Below are 18,846 nucleotides of genomic sequence, written 5' to 3' on the forward strand. Positions count from 1 at the left end.
AGCACTTGTTTAAAAGCACTTATCTATTTATTTATTTTTTATTTTTTATTTAATTTTTTTAAGTTTTAGATGTGTGTGTATTTACATTTATTATATGTTAAATTATATTTTTATACTTATATAATTATTGTGCCTTTTAACCTCCCTTCCCCTTTTAGCATCTCCTCTCCGTCTGTCCCGCTGGCGGTTGCTCTGCTGTCAGGCTGTTTTTAATAAAATTGTTTAATTGTTTTTTATCTCTTTAGGTTTTTTTTAAAGCCTTTTTTAAGGACAGCCCCCTTGTGCCAGTGCCCCTCGTGGCCCTCTTAGGAGGGCCCCGCTTTTAACTAAACCTAACCCCTAACCCTAACCCTAACCCCCTAACCCTAACCCTAACCCTAACCCTAACCCTAACCCCTAACCCCAACCCCAACCCCAACCCCAACCCTAACCCTAACCCTAACCCCTAACCCTAACCCCTAACCCTAACCCTAACCCTAACCCTAACCCTAACCCCTAACCCTAACCCCTAACCCTAACCCTAACCCCCTAACCCTAACCCTAACCCTAACCCTAACCCTAACCCTAACCCTAACCCTAACCCTAACCCAGCCAGCGGCAACTTGTCCTTTATCTTCTTCACCAGCCGGTTCTCTTCTTCGTCATCGGTCTCTGGGAACTCGTAGATCTTGATTTTATGCTCTTGGATTTCTCGCATGACCTGTTTCTTGAACTGTTGGCATTCCTCTGGGGTGAGGGTGTCTGCTTTGGCGATCAGCGGGATGACATTAACGTTTCGGAGAAATCACTCCTTCTTCAGGCACATGGCTTAATTGTCGGTCACGCGAATTTCGTGACCGTTTCATTGTAACTTGTAAAACTGTGTCTAATTGCCGTCTCCCCCAGTGAGGTTGAGTTTAGGGCAACAGTACAGGGACTGGATAAAAAAATGGAGGCTGGGTCGGAGGGCGATAGCCACCTCACTGACAACATTCCATGCAGCGAGTACGGTAAAGGCACGGGCTAAGTTAGGTGAGGGTTTTTGCCTCCCGAACGTCATGACAACGTCCGAGAGAAGTGCACTGTCCATAAACCGACTCTGAGTTGCCAGCAAGGCAACCACCACCCCCCGGTGTCCTGGCCTTAACCAAATTTGTCCGTCCATTCTCCCACCGACGTAACCCCCGATGTTCCACAAGCACACCTGCGTACACACACGCTTAAAAATTTAGACTGTTTTGTCTTAAATAAAAATTAATAGCAGACTGTATGGTCTGACCCCTGCTCTCCGAGCAGACTGCATGGTCTGAGCCCTGCGCTCAGAGCAGACCGAGCTTGTCCTGCACTCCACGCAGACTAAATGGTCTTGGCCCTGCCCTCCAAACTAAGCCAATCGTGCCAGAGTCCTGGAGGCCTCCATTCTCTGCTGCTCCAGGCGCTGCTGGGCCTCCCAGTTCGCTCTCTCGTCCTCGAACACGCGTCTCTTCTCCTCCAGCTCTCTGTGCTGCGCCTCCAGGTTCTTCTTCATCTGCTCGTGACGCCGCTGAAGCTCTGCTTCAGAGTCTTTGAGCTTCTGCACTTTTTCCTTGACTTTCATCTCGAACACCTGCTCCATCTCCATCTCCATCTTCTTCATCTTAGTCACATGCTCTCGCCTTTCCTCCTCCATCTGGGCCAGAGGACTCTTGGTGGACAGTTGACCTTTAACCCTGTTGTTGTCCACTCCGTTGTAGGTGACCGCAGCCAGCTTCCTGCTGCGGTAGTTTTCGTAGTGGACGTTGTTCGTCACGTCCTTCAGGTCCTGCATGTGTGTTCTGATGAGCATATCTCTCAGGATGGTGAAGTCACAGTGGTCACTGTTTTCAACTTCTGCAACCCCCCAGGGGTATTGTCTCCCTCTGACTCTTTTGCTGTTCACCTCGATGATGGTGTTGCTTCCTACTACAGCCAGCGGCAACTTGTCCTTTATCTTCTTCACCAGCCGGTTCTCTTCTTCGTCATCGGTCTCTGGGAACTCGTAGATCTTGATTTTATGCTCTTGGATTTCTCGCATGACCTGTTTCTTGAACTGTTGGCATTCCTCTGGGGTGAGGGTGTCTGCTTTGGCGATCAGCGGGATGACATTAACGTTTCGGAGAAATCACTCCTTCTTCAGGCACATGGCTTAATTGTCGGTCACGCGAATTTCGTGACCGTTTCATTGTAACTTGTAAAACTGTGTCTAATTGCCGTCTCCCCCAGTGAGGTTGAGTTTCGGGCAACAGTACAGGGACTGGATAAAAAAATGGAGGCTGGGTCGGAGGGCGATAGCCACCTCACTGACAACATTCCACGCAGCGAGTACGGTAAAGGCACGGGCTAAGTTAGGTGAGGGTTTTTGCCTCCCGAACGTCATGACAACGTCCGAGAGAAGTGCACTGTCCATAAACCGACTCTGAGTTGCCAGCAAGGCAACCACCACCCCCCGGTGTCCTGGCCTTAACCAAATTTGTCCGTCCATTCTCCCACCGACGTAACCCCCGATGTTCCACAAGCACACCTGCGTACACACACGCTTAAAAATTTAGACTGTTTTGTCTTAAATAAAAATTAATAGCAGACTGTATGGTCTGACCCCTGCTCTCCGAGCAGACTGCATGGTCTGAGCCCTGCGCTCAGAGCAGACCGAGCTTGTCCTGCACTCCACGCAGACTAAATGGTCTTGGCCCTGCCCTCCAAACTAAGCCAATCGTGCCAGAGTCCTGGAGGCCTCCATTCTCTGCTGCTCCAGGCGCTGCTGGGCCTCCCAGTTCGCTCTCTCGTCCTCGAACACGCGTCTCTTCTCCTCCAGCTCTCTGTGCTGCGCCTCCAGGTTCTTCTTCATCTGCTCGTGACGCCGCTGAAGCTCTGCTTCAGAGTCTTTGAGCTTCTGCACTTTTTCCTTGACTTTCATCTCGAACACCTGCTCCATCTCCATCTCCATCTTCTTCATCTTAGTCACATGCTCTCGCCTTTCCTCCTCCATCTGGGCCAGAGGACTCTTGGTGGACAGTTGACCTTTAACCCTGTTGTTGTCCACTCCGTTGTAGGTGACCGCAGCCAGCTTCCTGCTGCGGTAGTTTTCGTAGTGGACGTTGTTCGTCACGTCCTTCAGGTCCTGCATGTGTGTTCTGATGAGCATATCTCTCAGGATGGTGAAGTCACAGAGGTCACTGTTTTCAACTTCTGCAACCCCCCAGGGGTATTGTCTCCCTCTGACTCTTTTGCTGTTCACCTCGATGATGGTGTTGCTTCCTACTACAGCCAGCGGCAACTTGTCCTTTATCTTCTTCACCAGCCGGTTCTCTTCTTCGTCATCGGTCTCTGGGAACTCGTAGATCTTGATTTTATGCTCTTGGATTTCTCGCATGACCTGTTTCTTGAACTGTTGGCATTCCTCTGGGGTGAGGGTGTCTGCTTTGGCGATCAGCGGGATGACATTAACGTTTCGGAGAAATCACTCCTTCTTCAGGCACATGGCTTAATTGTCGGTCACGCGAATTTCGTGACCGTTTCATTGTAACTTGTAAAACTGTGTCTAATTGCCGTCTCCCCCAGTGAGGTTGAGTTTAGGGCAACAGTACAGGGACTGGATAAAAAAATGGAGGCTGGGTCGGAGGGCGATAGCCACCTCACTGACAACATTCCACGCAGCGAGTACGGTAAAGGCACGGGCTAAGTTAGGTGAGGGTTTTTGCCTCCCGAACGTCATGACAACGTCCGAGAGAAGTGCACTGTCCATAAACCGACTCTGAGTTGCCAGCAAGGCAACCACCACCCCCCGGTGTCCTGGCCTTAACCAAATTTGTCCGTCCATTCTCCCACCGACGTAACCCCCGATGTTCCACAAGCACACCTGCGTACACACACGCTTAAAAATTTAGACTGTTTTGTCTTAAATAAAAATTAATAGCAGACTGTATGGTCTGACCCCTGCTCTCCGAGCAGACTGCATGGTCTGAGCCCTGCGCTCAGAGCAGACCGAGCTTGTCCTGCACTCCACGCAGACTAAATGGTCTTGGCCCTGCCCTCCAAACTAAGCCAATCGTGCCAGAGTCCTGGAGGCCTCCATTCTCTGCTGCTCCAGGCGCTGCTGGGCCTCCCAGTTCGCTCTCTCGTCCTCGAACACGCGTCTCTTCTCCTCCAGCTCTCTGTGCTGCGCCTCCAGGTTCTTCTTCATCTGCTCGTGACGCCGCTGAAGCTCTGCTTCAGAGTCTTTGAGCTTCTGCACTTTTTCCTTGACTTTCATCTCGAACACCTGCTCCATCTCCATCTCCATCTTCTTCATCTTAGTCACATGCTCTCGCCTTTCCTCCTCCATCTGGGCCAGAGGACTCTTGGTGGACAGTTGACCTTTAACCCTGTTGTTGTCCACTCCGTTGTAGGTGACCGCAGCCAGCTTCCTGCTGCGGTAGTTTTCGTAGTGGACGTTGTTCGTCACGTCCTTCAGGTCCTGCATGTGTGTTCTGATGAGCATATCTCTCAGGATGGTGAAGTCACAGTGGTCACTGTTTTCAACTTCTGCAACCCCCCAGGGGTATTGTCTCCCTCTGACTCTTTTGCTGTTCACCTCGATGATGGTGTTGCTTCCTACTACAGCCAGCGGCAACTTGTCCTTTATCTTCTTCACCAGCCGGTTCTCTTCTTCGTCATCGGTCTCTGGGAACTCGTAGATCTTGATTTTATGCTCTTGGATTTCTCGCATGACCTGTTTCTTGAACTGTTGGCATTCCTCTGGGGTGAGGGTGTCTGCTTTGGCGATCAGCGGGATGACATTAACGTTTCGGAGAAATCACTCCTTCTTCAGGCACATGGCTTAATTGTCGGTCACGCGAATTTCGTGACCGTTTCATTGTAACTTGTAAAACTGTGTCTAATTGCCGTCTCCCCCAGTGAGGTTGAGTTTAGGGCAACAGTACAGGGACTGGATAAAAAAATGGAGGCTGGGTCGGAGGGCGATAGCCACCTCACTGACAACATTCCACGCAGCGAGTACGGTAAAGGCACGGGCTAAGTTAGGTGAGGGTTTTTGCCTCCCGAACGTCATGACAACGTCCGAGAGAAGTGCACTGTCCATAAACCGACTCTGAGTTGCCAGCAAGGCAACCACCACCCCCCGGTGTCCTGGCCTTAACCAAATTTGTCCGTCCATTCTCCCACCGACGTAACCCCCGATGTTCCACAAGCACACCTGCGTACACACACGCTTAAAAATTTAGACTGTTTTGTCTTAAATAAAAATTAATAGCAGACTGTATGGTCTGACCCCTGCTCTCCGAGCAGACTGCATGGTCTGAGCCTTAACATTAACGTTTCGGAGACTGAAATTAGCAGCCTATTACGAGGACTCACCTGAAACAACCGGATTAAGATTCATTCGTAAATCTAACTGGTCTCCCCCACAATCAGTAATCCCCCAAGAGATAGTTAAAATTATCAGGGCGGACACAAAGTACTTCCAAGAGTACTTCACTAATCACCAGACACCTCCAAATTTGACCCCTCAAGAATATCTGGCCCTATTGGAATTAACAAAAAACAAAAGATTAGTCATTAAACCAGCGGATAAAGGCAGCTCAATTGTAATTATGGACAGAGAACAGTACTTATGGGAGGGGTACAGACAACTGAAGGATCCGAAATATTATGTCAAATTAGACAAACCTATCTATTTGATAACAATACCGATGGTGAACAAAATCCTAAATTCTCTCAATGTTAAGGGTTTCATAAATAAAAAACAACAGTATTATCTGATGGGGGACAAGGAACCCAGAGCCAGAATATTTTGTATGCTGCCAAAAATCCACAAGGATACTGCAAAGTGGAGCATACCATACATCATTCCTCCGGGGAGACCTATAGTTTCAGACTGCAATAGTGAGACATATTATACAGCAGAATACTTGGACTATTTTCTCAATCCACTCTCAATTATACATCCAAGCTACATCAAAGATACATATCACTTTGTAAACCTGGTGAAAGAACTAACTATTCCGGAAGAGGCTATTCTATTTACCATTGATATCGACAGCTTGTACACAAATATAGATATGAAGGAGGGCATGCAAGCCATAAAAAATATCTTCCAAAAAAATCCCAGCAAGCACAGACCAGACAAGGAGCTATTGCAACTCCTAGAAATTAATCTGATGAGAAACGACTTTGTTTTCAACCAAGATATCTTTCTGCAGATCAAGGGAACAGCTATGGGTAAGAAATTCGCTCCAGCATACGCAAACATCTTCATGGCAGAGTGGGAAGAATCAGCCCTGAAAGCCTGCACACTGAGACCACTGCATTACTAACAAACTAAACCAATCATGGTCACTAGTAATATTCCGCTGATCACCAGGTTTTCACCATCCACCAGGGAGCTAGCCAATAAATGTAAGAAAAACTTCCAGAGAATCACCACAGGGACAAATATTCTACAAAATCATAGTATTCTTCCTGCATACAGGAGAAATAAAAATTTAAAAGATCTCCTCGTGAGGGCCAAATTAGGATCTGCCTCGGTCCCTATAATTAATAAATCAGAGACCTTCCTTAAACACAAACAGTGGATACAGAACCAAAATACACAATAAAGTTTTCAAATTAAGACAAGGGGGAATCTGAAAACCACAAATTGTGTTTATTTAATTTACTGTACAACATGCAAGTTGCAATATGTGGGAGAAACGGGTAACTCAGTCTCCACCAGGTTTACCCAACACAGATACAATATCATTAGTAAGAAAAAGACAGACACACACCTGGTGAAACACTTTATAGCACATGGCTGGGACTCACTCAGGACCACTGTGATAGAATACAACACAGGATGGAATGTGTCACAAAGGAGAAACAAGGAGAGAGTCTGGATCGCCAGATTAGGCACCAGAGCACCGGGGGGCCTCAATGAGGGCTGAGGGTTCCTGGGTTGGGCGGGTTATGTGACAGTGCATCGGCAAACCCATTGCTTTACGGCAGTGGGCTAGCCAAAACAATCGATTTCCCTACCCAGCCAGTGCCTTCCTGCCCGACCTGGGTCCTTTTGGTTCCTCATGGGACCCTCCGGTTTTCAGAGCACTAACCATAATCAAGTGGGGGACTTTAATGATTAGTAGTCCCCAGCCCTAAACATAACCAGGAGGGGACATGCTTTTAAGACCTAATCATGGTTTGTATACTAATCTCAACCTGTTGAAATACTAACCTAACACACAACCCTAACCCTAACCCTAACCATAACCAGGTGGGGGACTTTAAGGAGCAGTAGTCCCCAGCCCTAACCATAACCAGGAGAGGACATGCTTTTAAGACCTAACCATGGTTTGTATACTAATCTCAACCTGTTGAAATACAAACCTAACACACAACCCTAACCCTAACCATAACCAGGTGGGGGACTTTAATGATCAGTTGTTGCCAGCCCTAAACATAACCAGGGGGGAACATGCTTTTAAGACCTAACCATGGTTTGTATACTAATCTCAACCTGTTGAAATACAAACCTAACACACAACCTGGAATCACATGAATGCAATAAAATTGTGGTTTATTGTGAAAAATACTTACCTGGTCATCATGACATGTACTTTCAGTCCTCAACTCATGTCATCATATCATTTACCTGCATGTACAGTGTTCATTCTGTAAAAACAATTGATACTAATGTACAAATTAATATGAATGCAAATGTTGTTCTCTGTTATTACACAGAAGTCTTTATTGTATTTGGCAGACAACTCGTTATTATTAGTTGGAAACCCACATGTTTGTATGTAACAATGTACACTGTAACCACAATAAGCAGTTTGGAGTCGAGTGTAAGTTTTAGGGGGGTCACATGACTAGAGGGACACGCCTGCTCAGGTCTGTTTGACATTTGACCTCTAAGCACTGTTATGCCCCACCCTGTCTTATTACTCAGAGCACGCTGCAGTACGAACGTACTTAGCATAACCCAGTCCATTGTAATTCACTCTTGATTACAATGCTTATTTTCAGCCTGATGAAGGTTAAATATTAACCGAAACGTCGCTTTATTATATATTTTTATTTGTTTATTTGTGTTTAACTTCAACCAACGAGAATAAAAGGTAAAACGCAAGGCTTCTGCAACTTTTTCCTCGTGAAGTTTCCCGTCGGAGGCCATCATGGCTAGCAGAGACACACACATACGTGAACGAAACACGGACCAATATGGAGATGAACGCAGCAGAGGCCGCAGAACACGCTACCACAGCCCAGAACACCACGGCAGACCTGCCTCCCCACGAAGAGGTAGGGTCCACTCGGACAACCGTAGGCTCAATGAGTATTCCGATGGAAACATTACCGGATACGAGCATAGTGGACAGGGCAGCTGGAGCGGAGCGCGACGCACAGATTCAACCCATAGACACCGCGCTCCGTCACCACGTTACCGCAGGTCGTACGCCTCGGTCACGAGAACTGGGCGCAGACCTGATGAAGGCGGCCCTGTTAGACGGCATGGTTCTCCTCGACGGGCACACGGAAGTGGGTCTCGGTCCAGACGCGACGGACGCGCGGAGCGCACCTGGACACAGCGCGCCACGGACAGAGATGGTCCACCCCCACGGCATATGGAGCCATCCCGACACCGTGACCACTCCAACCACCACCGGACCAGCCCGGTAAGAAGAACAGAGAGAGACTATTACAACCGGAGAGACCATGTTCCCGGCTCGCGCCGCTGGCCGCTGGAGCGAGCTCGCGGAGCGCGCGCTCCTATCGTGAGGAGCGCATTCCAACGCGATACAGGACAAAGACGTGACCCGCCCCGGAGGACCAGGGAGGAAGAGCAGGGTCGTAGAAGTGCTCGAGACCACAGCACCCGTCGACCACGGACCGGGGAGGGCCACAACAACACGCACAGAGCAGGACCACACGACGGCGGATGCAGAACGAAGCAGCAACGCTCCCGCAGCCACGAACAACGGGATGACAGCGGACCCAGGTCGGATGACCCGGACTTTGCTTTGAAGTGCCGCATACTGTTCAAGGTGATAAAGACTTTACATCATTTCCTAAATGTCACAAATGAAAAACCACCTTTGACCATAGAAAAAATGACAAAACATCTGACCACAGCCATCAAACCGGCAATCCCAAATCCCAACGTTTTAAAGACAATTGAAGGCAACGCCAAGAATTGGGCCAAAAATACTTTAAAAACACTCAAAGAGGATCAGTATGTGTATTATTCATAATCAGACATTCAATCAATTGCAGCAGTGAAAAGAAATAGTGTGTGATTCTCTCTATTCTTATCATGAGTCCACCTTCATCATGTTCTACAGTAATGATGTGCTGTGTACTAATAACACAGTCATATCATTATGAGTGCTTTAACCTCATGTATGCAACCAGCCATCAAGAGGACATGAGAGCAAGTACACACTAAGCACACACACAATTCAGAATGCTGAGTCAGCACAATATGTGCCATAATGTAATGAACACATCCATAAGTTTATTCAGCGCCAAATGAACTTTACGAACAGCACGGCATGCAGCGGCTTTCCCCATGTTCTCCGCATCGCAGACACTGTACTAAAATGTAGCACTCGCAGAACAGCACAAGGCTGCATCCAGTCTGAGACAGTCAGTGCTCGGCTGGGCGTGTGGTGTTCAATGTCTGCTCCAGAAGCTCTGTAAATAAATGATTCCTTGTGGGCAGAATGGATAGCGCTCGTATAGGAAGTCATCATGATGTGATGACGGATCTTGGCGATGTGGAAGAAGTCTCTCCCTATAAAACGCTCATCTAACTAATATCCTCCTTCATCAGTGGATCTCTGAGGAAGGGAGCTGCACATTAATGCAACAGAGGCTTCTTAGTTTGCTCCGCTGGTTTTAAGGATCACCGCGTGTCTCACTTTACATGCATTTCCGGAACTCCCGTATAACCCCCAGTATATGCGCAAGTCCGTATGTGACGGGAGCTGCCATGTTTTCCGGGGGAGTGACCAGCTTATCCAGCTACCTTCACTGAGCCTGCGCTGGAGCAGGTTCAAGCTTTTGGATGCGTTGCCATGGTGATTTTGCCGAACTTGCTTCGTGGAACCGAAAAGCCTGATCTACATCATCTTATCCTGAAAAGTATCCGGCTAACTAAGTTAGACACGTACGTGGAACGGGGCCCAGACGTCATTAATGAATGCTGACAGGTCTCCACCTCACAGAAACACTTGTTGTATTTGAGCATTCATAACTTTTTACATCCTACCAATGGTCTGCCCTCCAAACTAAGCCAATCGTGCCAGAGTCCTGGAGGCCTCCATTCTCTGCTGCTCCAGGCGCTGCTGGGCCTCCCAGTTCGCTCTCTCGTCCTCGAACACGCGTCTCTTCTCCTCCAGCTCTCTGTGCTGCGCCTCCAGGTTCTTCTTCATCTGCTCGTGACGCCGCTGAAGCTCTGCTTCAGAGTCTTTGAGCTTCTGCACTTTTTCCTTGACTTTCATCTCGAACACCTGCTCCATCTCCATCTCCATCTTCTTCATCTTAGTCACATGCTCTCGCCTTTCCTCCTCCATCTGGGCCAGAGGACTCTTGGTGGACAGTTGACCTTTAACCCTGTTGTTGTCCACTCCGTTGTAGGTGACCGCAGCCAGCTTCCTGCTGCGGTAGTTTTCGTAGTGGACGTTGTTCGTCACGTCCTTCAGGTCCTGCATGTGTGTTCTGATGAGCATATCTCTCAGGATGGTGAAGTCACAGTGGTCACTGTTTTCAACTTCTGCAACCCCCCAGGGGTATTGTCTCCCTCTGACTCTTTTGCTGTTCACCTCGATGATGGTGTTGCTTCCTACTACAGCCAGCGGCAACTTGTCCTTTATCTTCTTCACCAGCCGGTTCTCTTCTTCGTCATCGGTCTCTGGGAACTCGTAGATCTTGATTTTATGCTCTTGGATTTCTCGCATGACCTGTTTCTTGAACTGTTGGCATTCCTCTGGGGTGAGGGTGTCTGCTTTGGCGATCAGCGGGATGACATTAACGTTTCGGAGAAATCACTCCTTCTTCAGGCACATGGCTTAATTGTCGGTCACGCGAATTTCGTGACCGTTTCATTGTAACTTGTAAAACTGTGTCTAATTGCCGTCTCCCCCAGTGAGGTTGAGTTTAGGGCAACAGTACAGGGACTGGATAAAAAAATGGAGGCTGGGTCGTGGGGCGATAGCCACCTCACTGACAACATTCCACGCAGCGAGTACGGTAAAGGCACGGGCTAAGTTAGGTGAGGGTTTTTGCCTCCCGAACGTCATGACAACGTCCGAGAGAAGTGCACTGTCCATAAACCGACTCTGAGTTGCCAGCAAGGCAACCACCACCCCCCGGTGTCCTGGCCTTAACCAAATTTGTCCGTCCATTCTCCCACCGACGTAACCCCCGATGTTCCACAAGCACACCTGCGTACACACACGCTTAAAAATTTAGACTGTTTTGTCTTAAATAAAAATTAATAGCAGACTGTATGGTCTGACCCCTGCTCTCCGAGCAGACTGCATGGTCTGAGCCCTGCGCTCAGAGCAGACCGAGCTTGTCCTGCACTCCACGCAGACTAAATGGTCTTGGCCCTGCCCTCCAAACTAAGCCAATCGTGCCAGAGTCCTGGAGGCCTCCATTCTCTGCTGCTCCAGGCGCTGCTGGGCCTCCCAGTTCACTCTCTCGTCCTCGAACACGCGTCTCTTCTCCTCCAGCTCTCTGTGCTGCGCCTCCAGGTTCTTCTTCATCTGCTCGTGACGCCGCTGAAGCTCTGCTTCAGAGTCTTTGAGCTTCTGCACTTTTTCCTTGACTTTCATCTCGAACACCTGCTCCATCTCCATCTCCATCTTCTTCATCTTAGTCACATGCTCTCGCCTTTCCTCCTCCATCTGGGCCAGAGGACTCTTGGTGGACAGTTGACCTTTAACCCTGTTGTTGTCCACTCCGTTGTAGGTGACCGCAGCCAGCTTCCTGCTGCGGTAGTTTTCGTAGTGGACGTTGTTCGTCACGTCCTTCAGGTCCTGCATGTGTGTTCTGATGAGCATATCTCTCAGGATGGTGAAGTCACAGTGGTCACTGTTTTCAACTTCTGCAACCCCCCAGGGGTATTGTCTCCCTCTGACTCTTTTGCTGTTCACCTCGATGATGGTGTTGCTTCCTACTACAGCCAGCGGCAACTTGTCCTTTATCTTCTTCACCAGCCGGTTCTCTTCTTCGTCATCGGTCTCTGGGAACTCGTAGATCTTGATTTTATGCTCTTGGATTTCTCGCATGACCTGTTTCTTGAACTGTTGGCATTCCTCTGGGGTGAGGGTGTCTGCTTTGGCGATCAGCGGGATGACATTAACGTTTCGGAGAAATCACTCCTTCTTCAGGCACATGGCTTAATTGACGGTCACGCGAATTTCGTGACCGTTTCATTGTAACTTGTAAAACTGTGTCTAATTGCCGTCTCCCCCAGTGAGGTTGAGTTTAGGGCAACAGTACAGGGACTGGATAAAAAAATGGAGGCTGGGTCGGAGGGCGATAGCCACCTCACTGACAACATTCCACGCAGCGAGTACGGTAAAGGCACGGGCTAAGTTAGGTGAGGGTTTTTGCCTCCCGAACATCATGACAACGTCCGAGAGAAGTGCACTGTCCATAAACCGACTCTGAGTTGCCAGCAAGGCAACCACCACCCCCCGGTGTCCTGGCCTTAACCAAATTTGTCCGTCCATTCTCCCACCGACGTAACCCCCGATGTTCCACAAGCACACCTGCGTACACACACGCTTAAAAATTTAGACTGTTTTGTCTTAAATAAAAATTAATAGCAGACTGTATGGTCTGACCCCTGCTCTCCGAGCAGACTGCATGGTCTGAGCCCTGCGCTCAGAGCAGACCGAGCTTGTCCTGCACTCCACGCAGACTAAATGGTCTTGGCCCTGCCCTCCAAACTAAGCCAATCGTGCCAGAGTCCTGGAGGCCTCCATTCTCTGCTGCTCCAGGCGCTGCTGGGCCTCCCAGTTCGCTCTCTCGTCCTCGAACACGCGTCTCTTCTCCTCCAGCTCTCTGTGCTGCGTCTCCAGGTTCTTCTTCATCTGCTCGTGACGCCGCTGAAGCTCTGCTTCAGAGTCTTTGAGCTTCTGCACTTTTTCCTTGACTTTCATCTCGAACACCAGCTCCATCTCCATCTCCATCTTCTTCATCTTAGTCACATGCTCTCGCCTTTCCTCCTCCATCTGGGCCAGAGGACTCTTGGTGGACAGTTGACCTTTAACCCTGTTGTTGTCCACTCCGTTGTAGGTGACCGCAGCCAGCTTCCTGCTGCGGTAGTTTTCGTAGTGGACGTTGTTCGTCACGTCCTTCAGGTCCTGCATGTGTGTTCTGATGAGCATATCTCTCAGGATGGTGAAGTCACAGTGGTCACTGTTTTCAACTTCTGCAACCCCCCAGGGGTATTGTCTCCCTCTGACTCTTTTGCTGTTCACCTCGATGATGGTGTTGCTTCCTACTACAGCCAGCGGCAACTTGTCCTTTATCTTCTTCACCAGCCGGTTCTCTTCTTCGTCATCGGTCTCTGGGAACTCGTAGATCTTGATTTTATGCTCTTGGATTTCTCGCATGACCTGTTTCTTGAACTGTTGGCATTCCTCTGGGGTGAGGGTGTCTGCTTTGGCGATCAGCGGGATGACATTAACGTTTCGGAGAAATCACTCCTTCTTCAGGCACATGGCTTAATTGTCGGTCACGCGAATTTCGTGACCGTTTCATTGTAACTTGTAAAACTGTGTCTAATTGCCGTCTCCCCCAGTGAGGTTGAGTTTAGGGCAACAGTACAGGGACTGGATAAAAAAATGGAGGCTGGGTCGTGGGGCGATAGCCGCCTCACTGACAACATTCCACGCAGCGAGTACGGTAAAGGCACGGGCTAAGTTAGGTGAGGGTTTTTGCCTCCCGAACGTCATGACAACGTCCGAGAGAAGTGCACTGTCCATAAACCGACTCTGAGTTGCCAGCAAGGCAACCACCACCCCCCGGTGTCCTGGCCTTAACCAAATTTGTCCGTCCATTCTCCCACCGACGTAACCCCCGATGTTCCACAAGCACACCTGCGTACACACACGCTTAAAAATTTAGACTGTTTTGTCTTAAATAAAAATTAATAGCAGACTGTATGGTCTGACCCCTGCTCTCCGAGCAGACTGCATGGTCTGAGCCCTGCGCTCAGAGCAGACCGAGCTTGTCCTGCACTCCACGCAGACTAAATGGTCTTGGCCCTGCCCTCCAAACTAAGCCAATCGTGCCAGAGTCCTGGAGGCCTCCATTCTCTGCTGCTCCAGGCGCTGCTGGGCCTCCCAGTTCGCTCTCTCGTCCTCGAACACGCGTCTCTTCTCCTCCAGCTCTCTGTGCTGCGCCTCCAGGTTCTTCTTCATCTGCTCGTGACGCCGCTGAAGCTCTGCTTCAGAGTCTTTGAGCTTCTGCACTTTTTCCTTGACTTTCATCTCGAACACCTGCTCCATCTCCATCTCCATCTTCTTCATCTTAGTCACATGCTCTCGCCTTTCCTCCTCCATCTGGGCCAGAGGACTCTTGGTGGACAGTTGACCTTTAACCCTGTTGTTGTCCACTCCGTTGTAGGTGACCGCAGCCAGCTTCCTGCTGCGGTAGTTTTCGTAGTGGACGTTGTTCGTCACGTCCTTCAGGTCCTGCATGTGTGTTCTGATGAGCATATCTCTCAGGATGGTGAAGTCACAGTGGTCACTGTTTTCAACTTCTGCAACCCCCCAGGGGTATTGTCTCCCTCTGACTCTTTTGCTGTTCACCTCGATGATGGTGTTGCTTCCTACTACAGCCAGCGGCAACTTGTCCTTTATCTTCTTCACCAGCCGGTTCTCTTCTTCGTCATCGGTCTCTGGGAACTCGTAGATCTTGATTTTATGCTCTTGGATTTCTCGCATGACCTGTTTCTTGAACTGTTGGCATTCCTCTGGGGTGAGGGTGTCTGCTTTGGCGATCAGCGGGATGACATTAACGTTTCGGAGAAATCACTCCTTCTTCAGGCACATGGCTTAATTGACGGTCACGCGAATTTCGTGACCGTTTCATTGTAACTTGTAAAACTGTGTCTAATTGCCGTCTCCCCCAGTGAGGTTGAGTTTAGGGCAACAGTACAGGGACTGGATAAAAAATGGAGGCTGGGTCGGAGGGCGATAGCCACCTCACTGACAACATTCCACGCAGCGAGTACGGTAAAGGCACGGGCTAAGTTAGGTGAGGGTTTTTGCCTCCCGAACATCATGACAACGTCCGAGAGAAGTGCACTGTCCATAAACCGACTCTGAGTTGCCAGCAAGGCAACCACCACCCCCCGGTGTCCTGGCCTTAACCAAATTTGTCCGTCCATTCTCCCACCGACGTAACCCCCGATGTTCCACAAGCACACCTGCGTACACACACGCTTAAAAATTTAGACTGTTTTGTCTTAAATAAAAATTAATAGCAGACTGTATGGTCTGACCCCTGCTCTCCGAGCAGACTGCATGGTCTGAGCCCTGCGCTCAGAGCAGACCGAGCTTGTCCTGCACTCCACGCAGACTAAATGGTCTTGGCCCTGCCCTCCAAACTAAGCCAATCGTGCCAGAGTCCTGGAGGCCTCCATTCTCTGCTGCTCCAGGCGCTGCTGGGCCTCCCAGTTCGCTCTCTCGTCCTCGAACACGCGTCTCTTCTCCTCCAGCTCTCTGTGCTGCGCCTCCAGGTTCTTCTTCATCTGCTCGTGACGCCGCTGAAGCTCTGCTTCAGAGTCTTTGAGCTTCTGCACTTTTTCCTTGACTTTCATCTCGAACACCAGCTCCATCTCCATCTCCATCTTCTTCATCTTAGTCACATGCTCTCGCCTTTCCTCCTCCATCTGGGCCAGAGGACTCTTGGTGGACAGTTGACCTTTAACCCTGTTGTTGTCCACTCCGTTGTAGGTGACCGCAGCCAGCTTCCTGCTGCGGTAGTTTTCGTAGTGGACGTTGTTCGTCACGTCCTTCAGGTCCTGCATGTGTGTTCTGATGAGCATATCTCTCAGGATGGTGAAGTCACAGTGGTCACTGTTTTCAACTTCTGCAACCCCCCAGGGGTATTGTCTCCCTCTGACTCTTTTGCTGTTCACCTCGATGATGGTGTTGCTTCCTACTACAGCCAGCGGCAACTTGTCCTTTATCTTCTTCACCAGCCGGTTCTCTTCTTCGTCATCGGTCTCTGGGAACTCGTAGATCTTGATTTTATGCTCTTGGATTTCTCGCATGACCTGTTTCTTGAACTGTTGGCATTCCTCTGGGGTGAGGGTGTCTGCTTTGGCGATCAGCGGGATGACATTAACGTTTCGGAGAAATCACTCCTTCTTCAGGCACATGGCTTAATTGTCGGTCACGCGAATTTCGTGACCGTTTCATTGTAACTTGTAAAACTGTGTCTAATTGCCGTCTCCCCCAGTGAGGTTGAGTTTAGGGCAACAGTACAGGGACTGGATAAAAAAATGGAGGCTGGGTCGTGGGGCGATAGCCACCTCACTGACAACATTCCACGCAGCGAGTACGGTAAAGGCACGGGCTAAGTTAGGTGAGGGTTTTTGCCTCCCGAACGTCATGACAACGTCCGAGAGAAGTGCACTGTCCATAAACCAACTCTGAGTTGCCAGCAAGGCAACCACCACCCCCCGGTGTCCTGGCCTTAACCAAATTTGTCCGTTCATTCTCCCACCGACGTAACCCCCGATGTTCCACAAGCACACCTGCGTACACACACGCTTAAAAATTTAGACTGTTTTGTCTTAAATAAAAATTAATAGCAGACTGTATGGTCTGACCCCTGCTCTCCGAGCAGACTGCATGGTCTGAGCCCTGCGCTCAGAGCAGACCGAGCTTGTCCTGCACTCCACGCAGACTAAATGGTCTTGGCCCTGCCCTCCAAACTAAGCCAATCGTGCCAGAGTCCTGGAGGCCTCCATTCTCTGCTGCTCCAGGCGCTGCTGGGCCTCCCAGTTCGCTCTCTCGTCCTCGAACACGCGTCTCTTCTCCTCCAGCTCTCTGTGCTGCGCCTCCAGGTTCTTCTTCATCTGCTCGTGACGCCGCTGAAGCTCTGCTTCAGAGTCTTTGAGCTTCTGCACTTTTTCCTTGACTTTCATCTCGAACACCTGCTCCATCTCCATCTCCATCTTCTTCATCTTAGTCACATGCTCTCGCCTTTCCTCCTCCATCTGGGCCAGAGGACTCTTGGTGGACAGTTGACCTTTAACCCTGTTGTTGTCCACTCCGTTGTAGGTGACCGCAGCCAGCTTCCTGCTGCAGTAGTTTTCGTAGTGGACGTTGTTCGTCACGTCCTTCAGGTCCTGCATGTGTGTTCTGATGAGCATATCTCTCAGGATGGTGAAGTCACAGTGGTCACTGTTTTCAACTTCTGCAACCCCCCAGGGGTATTGTCTCCCTCTGACTCTTTTGCTGTTCACCTCGATGATGGTGTTGCTTCCTACTACAGCCAGCGGCAACTTGTCCTTTATCTTCTTCACCAGCCGGTTCTCTTCTTCGTCATCGGTCTCTGGGAACTCGTAGATCTTGATTTTATGCTCTTGGATTTCTCGCATGACCTGTTTCTTGAACTGTTGGCATTCCTCTGGGGTGAGGGTGTCTGCTTTGGCGATCAGCGGGATGACATTAACGTTTCGGAGAAATCACTCCTTCTTCAGGCACATGGCTTAATTGTCAATATGTTTATAATTGTCATATTGCTCAATATGTGGGTTCTAGGACGTGGTCCTAGAACCCACATATTGTGGACACACATTGTGGACTAGGCCTACAATAGGATCACCTGAATAAAATCCCTCTAGATTATCTAGAAAAGATTTTTGCCTGTATAAAACTCAGACTTCAGCATGGGGTACACGTCCTTAAACTGTACACCCTGTCGTACTCTTGGTGAGATTAGACCAACTTTTACTTCTGAAGATGTCAGAGCCCTGCTTTTTTAATATGTTGTAGACAGGCCCCAATGAGGCACATTCAAGTTGGATGGGACTCCCTAGCACTTAGCATGCCTGCGCGGGAAGAGGGGCAGTTGGCCTATATTTGAATGGGGCATTTTGAACGATAAAATGAATGGAAAGTGATTACCCAAACGGCCCATCCTTCAACTAGTCATAACTTCTCACAACATGGTTGAATTTGATGGGATATTATGAACTGGGTGAACTGGGTGAGATGGGTGAACTGGGTGAGATGGGTGAACTGGGTGAACTGGATGAGATGGGTGAACCATGGATTTGTCACCGAACTCGGCCCAAATTCCCATAGAAAGCAATGGGCTAGGACCCTGAAAATTGAACGGTCAGTCGACCTTTGGCCAATGACCATGTGGTATGAAAATCAAGGGGAAATTCCAAACACTTTTCCCATAGTGAATTATGGATTTCTCACCGAACTCGGCCAAAATTCCCATAGAAAGCAATGGGCTAGGACCCTGACAGTTTAACAGTCAGTCGACCTTTGGCGAAAGACCATGTGGTATGAAAATCAATGGGAAATTCCATACACTTTCTGCGATGGTACACTTTCTGCTATGGTAAACTCCGTACACGTAGAAATTACGGCCTTTTGACTCAATTCTGCCTAGACACCTAGAAAACAATGGGCTAGGAGGCTGAAATTTTCACATTAAGTCACCCTCTGCCCCAAGATGAAATGGTCTGAATATCAACGGGAAATTCTGTACAGTTTTCCCATAGTGATTCATGGCATTTAGCATTTATTTGGCTTAAATAGACGTTCAGTTAATACCCCTAGAAAGCAATGGGCTAGCACGCTGAAATTTTCACGGTCAGTCGGCCCT

General features: G+C 49.2%; 9 protein-coding genes across 9 annotated transcripts; all 9 read right to left on the reverse strand.

Moving 5' to 3' along the window:
- Window positions 1–1,363: 1,363 nt before the first annotated feature.
- Window positions 1,364–2,104, reverse strand: LOC306783939 (septin-7-like; the record flags this gene model as incomplete). Its single annotated transcript, XM_079297331.1, has 1 exon — window positions 1,364–2,104. A coding segment is annotated over one exon (741 nt), but the record flags the coding sequence as incomplete, so codon positions are not given.
- Window positions 2,105–2,698: 594 nt separating this feature from the next.
- On the reverse strand, window positions 2,699–3,439 carry LOC306783912 (septin-7-like; the record flags this gene model as incomplete). The annotated part of the gene is made up of 1 exon (XM_079297306.1): window positions 2,699–3,439. A coding segment is annotated over one exon (741 nt), but the record flags the coding sequence as incomplete, so codon positions are not given.
- A 594-nt stretch (window positions 3,440–4,033) lies between these two features.
- LOC306783913 (septin-7-like) lies at window positions 4,034–4,774 on the reverse strand (the record flags this gene model as incomplete). Its single annotated transcript, XM_079297307.1, has 1 exon — window positions 4,034–4,774. A coding segment is annotated over one exon (741 nt), but the record flags the coding sequence as incomplete, so codon positions are not given.
- Window positions 4,775–10,259: 5,485 nt separating this feature from the next.
- LOC306783914 (septin-7-like) lies at window positions 10,260–11,000 on the reverse strand (the record flags this gene model as incomplete). Its single annotated transcript, XM_079297308.1, has 1 exon — window positions 10,260–11,000. A coding segment is annotated over one exon (741 nt), but the record flags the coding sequence as incomplete, so codon positions are not given.
- A 594-nt stretch (window positions 11,001–11,594) lies between these two features.
- Window positions 11,595–12,335, reverse strand: LOC306783915 (septin-7-like; the record flags this gene model as incomplete). Its single annotated transcript, XM_079297309.1, has 1 exon — window positions 11,595–12,335. A coding segment is annotated over one exon (741 nt), but the record flags the coding sequence as incomplete, so codon positions are not given.
- Window positions 12,336–12,929: 594 nt separating this feature from the next.
- On the reverse strand, window positions 12,930–13,670 carry LOC306783916 (septin-7-like; the record flags this gene model as incomplete). The annotated part of the gene is made up of 1 exon (XM_079297310.1): window positions 12,930–13,670. A coding segment is annotated over one exon (741 nt), but the record flags the coding sequence as incomplete, so codon positions are not given.
- Window positions 13,671–14,264: 594 nt separating this feature from the next.
- On the reverse strand, window positions 14,265–15,005 carry LOC306783917 (septin-7-like; the record flags this gene model as incomplete). Its single annotated transcript, XM_079297311.1, has 1 exon — window positions 14,265–15,005. A coding segment is annotated over one exon (741 nt), but the record flags the coding sequence as incomplete, so codon positions are not given.
- Window positions 15,006–15,598: 593 nt separating this feature from the next.
- On the reverse strand, window positions 15,599–16,339 carry LOC306783919 (septin-7-like; the record flags this gene model as incomplete). The annotated part of the gene is made up of 1 exon (XM_079297312.1): window positions 15,599–16,339. A coding segment is annotated over one exon (741 nt), but the record flags the coding sequence as incomplete, so codon positions are not given.
- Window positions 16,340–16,933: 594 nt separating this feature from the next.
- On the reverse strand, window positions 16,934–17,674 carry LOC306783920 (septin-7-like; the record flags this gene model as incomplete). The annotated part of the gene is made up of 1 exon (XM_079297313.1): window positions 16,934–17,674. A coding segment is annotated over one exon (741 nt), but the record flags the coding sequence as incomplete, so codon positions are not given.
- Between the last annotated feature and the right edge of the window lie 1,172 nt (window positions 17,675–18,846).

Source organism: Melanostigma gelatinosum (assembly GCF_949748355.1).
Source record: "Melanostigma gelatinosum genome assembly, contig: SUPER_10_unloc_1, whole genome shotgun sequence".
NCBI lineage: Eukaryota > Metazoa > Chordata > Actinopteri > Perciformes > Zoarcidae > Melanostigma > Melanostigma gelatinosum.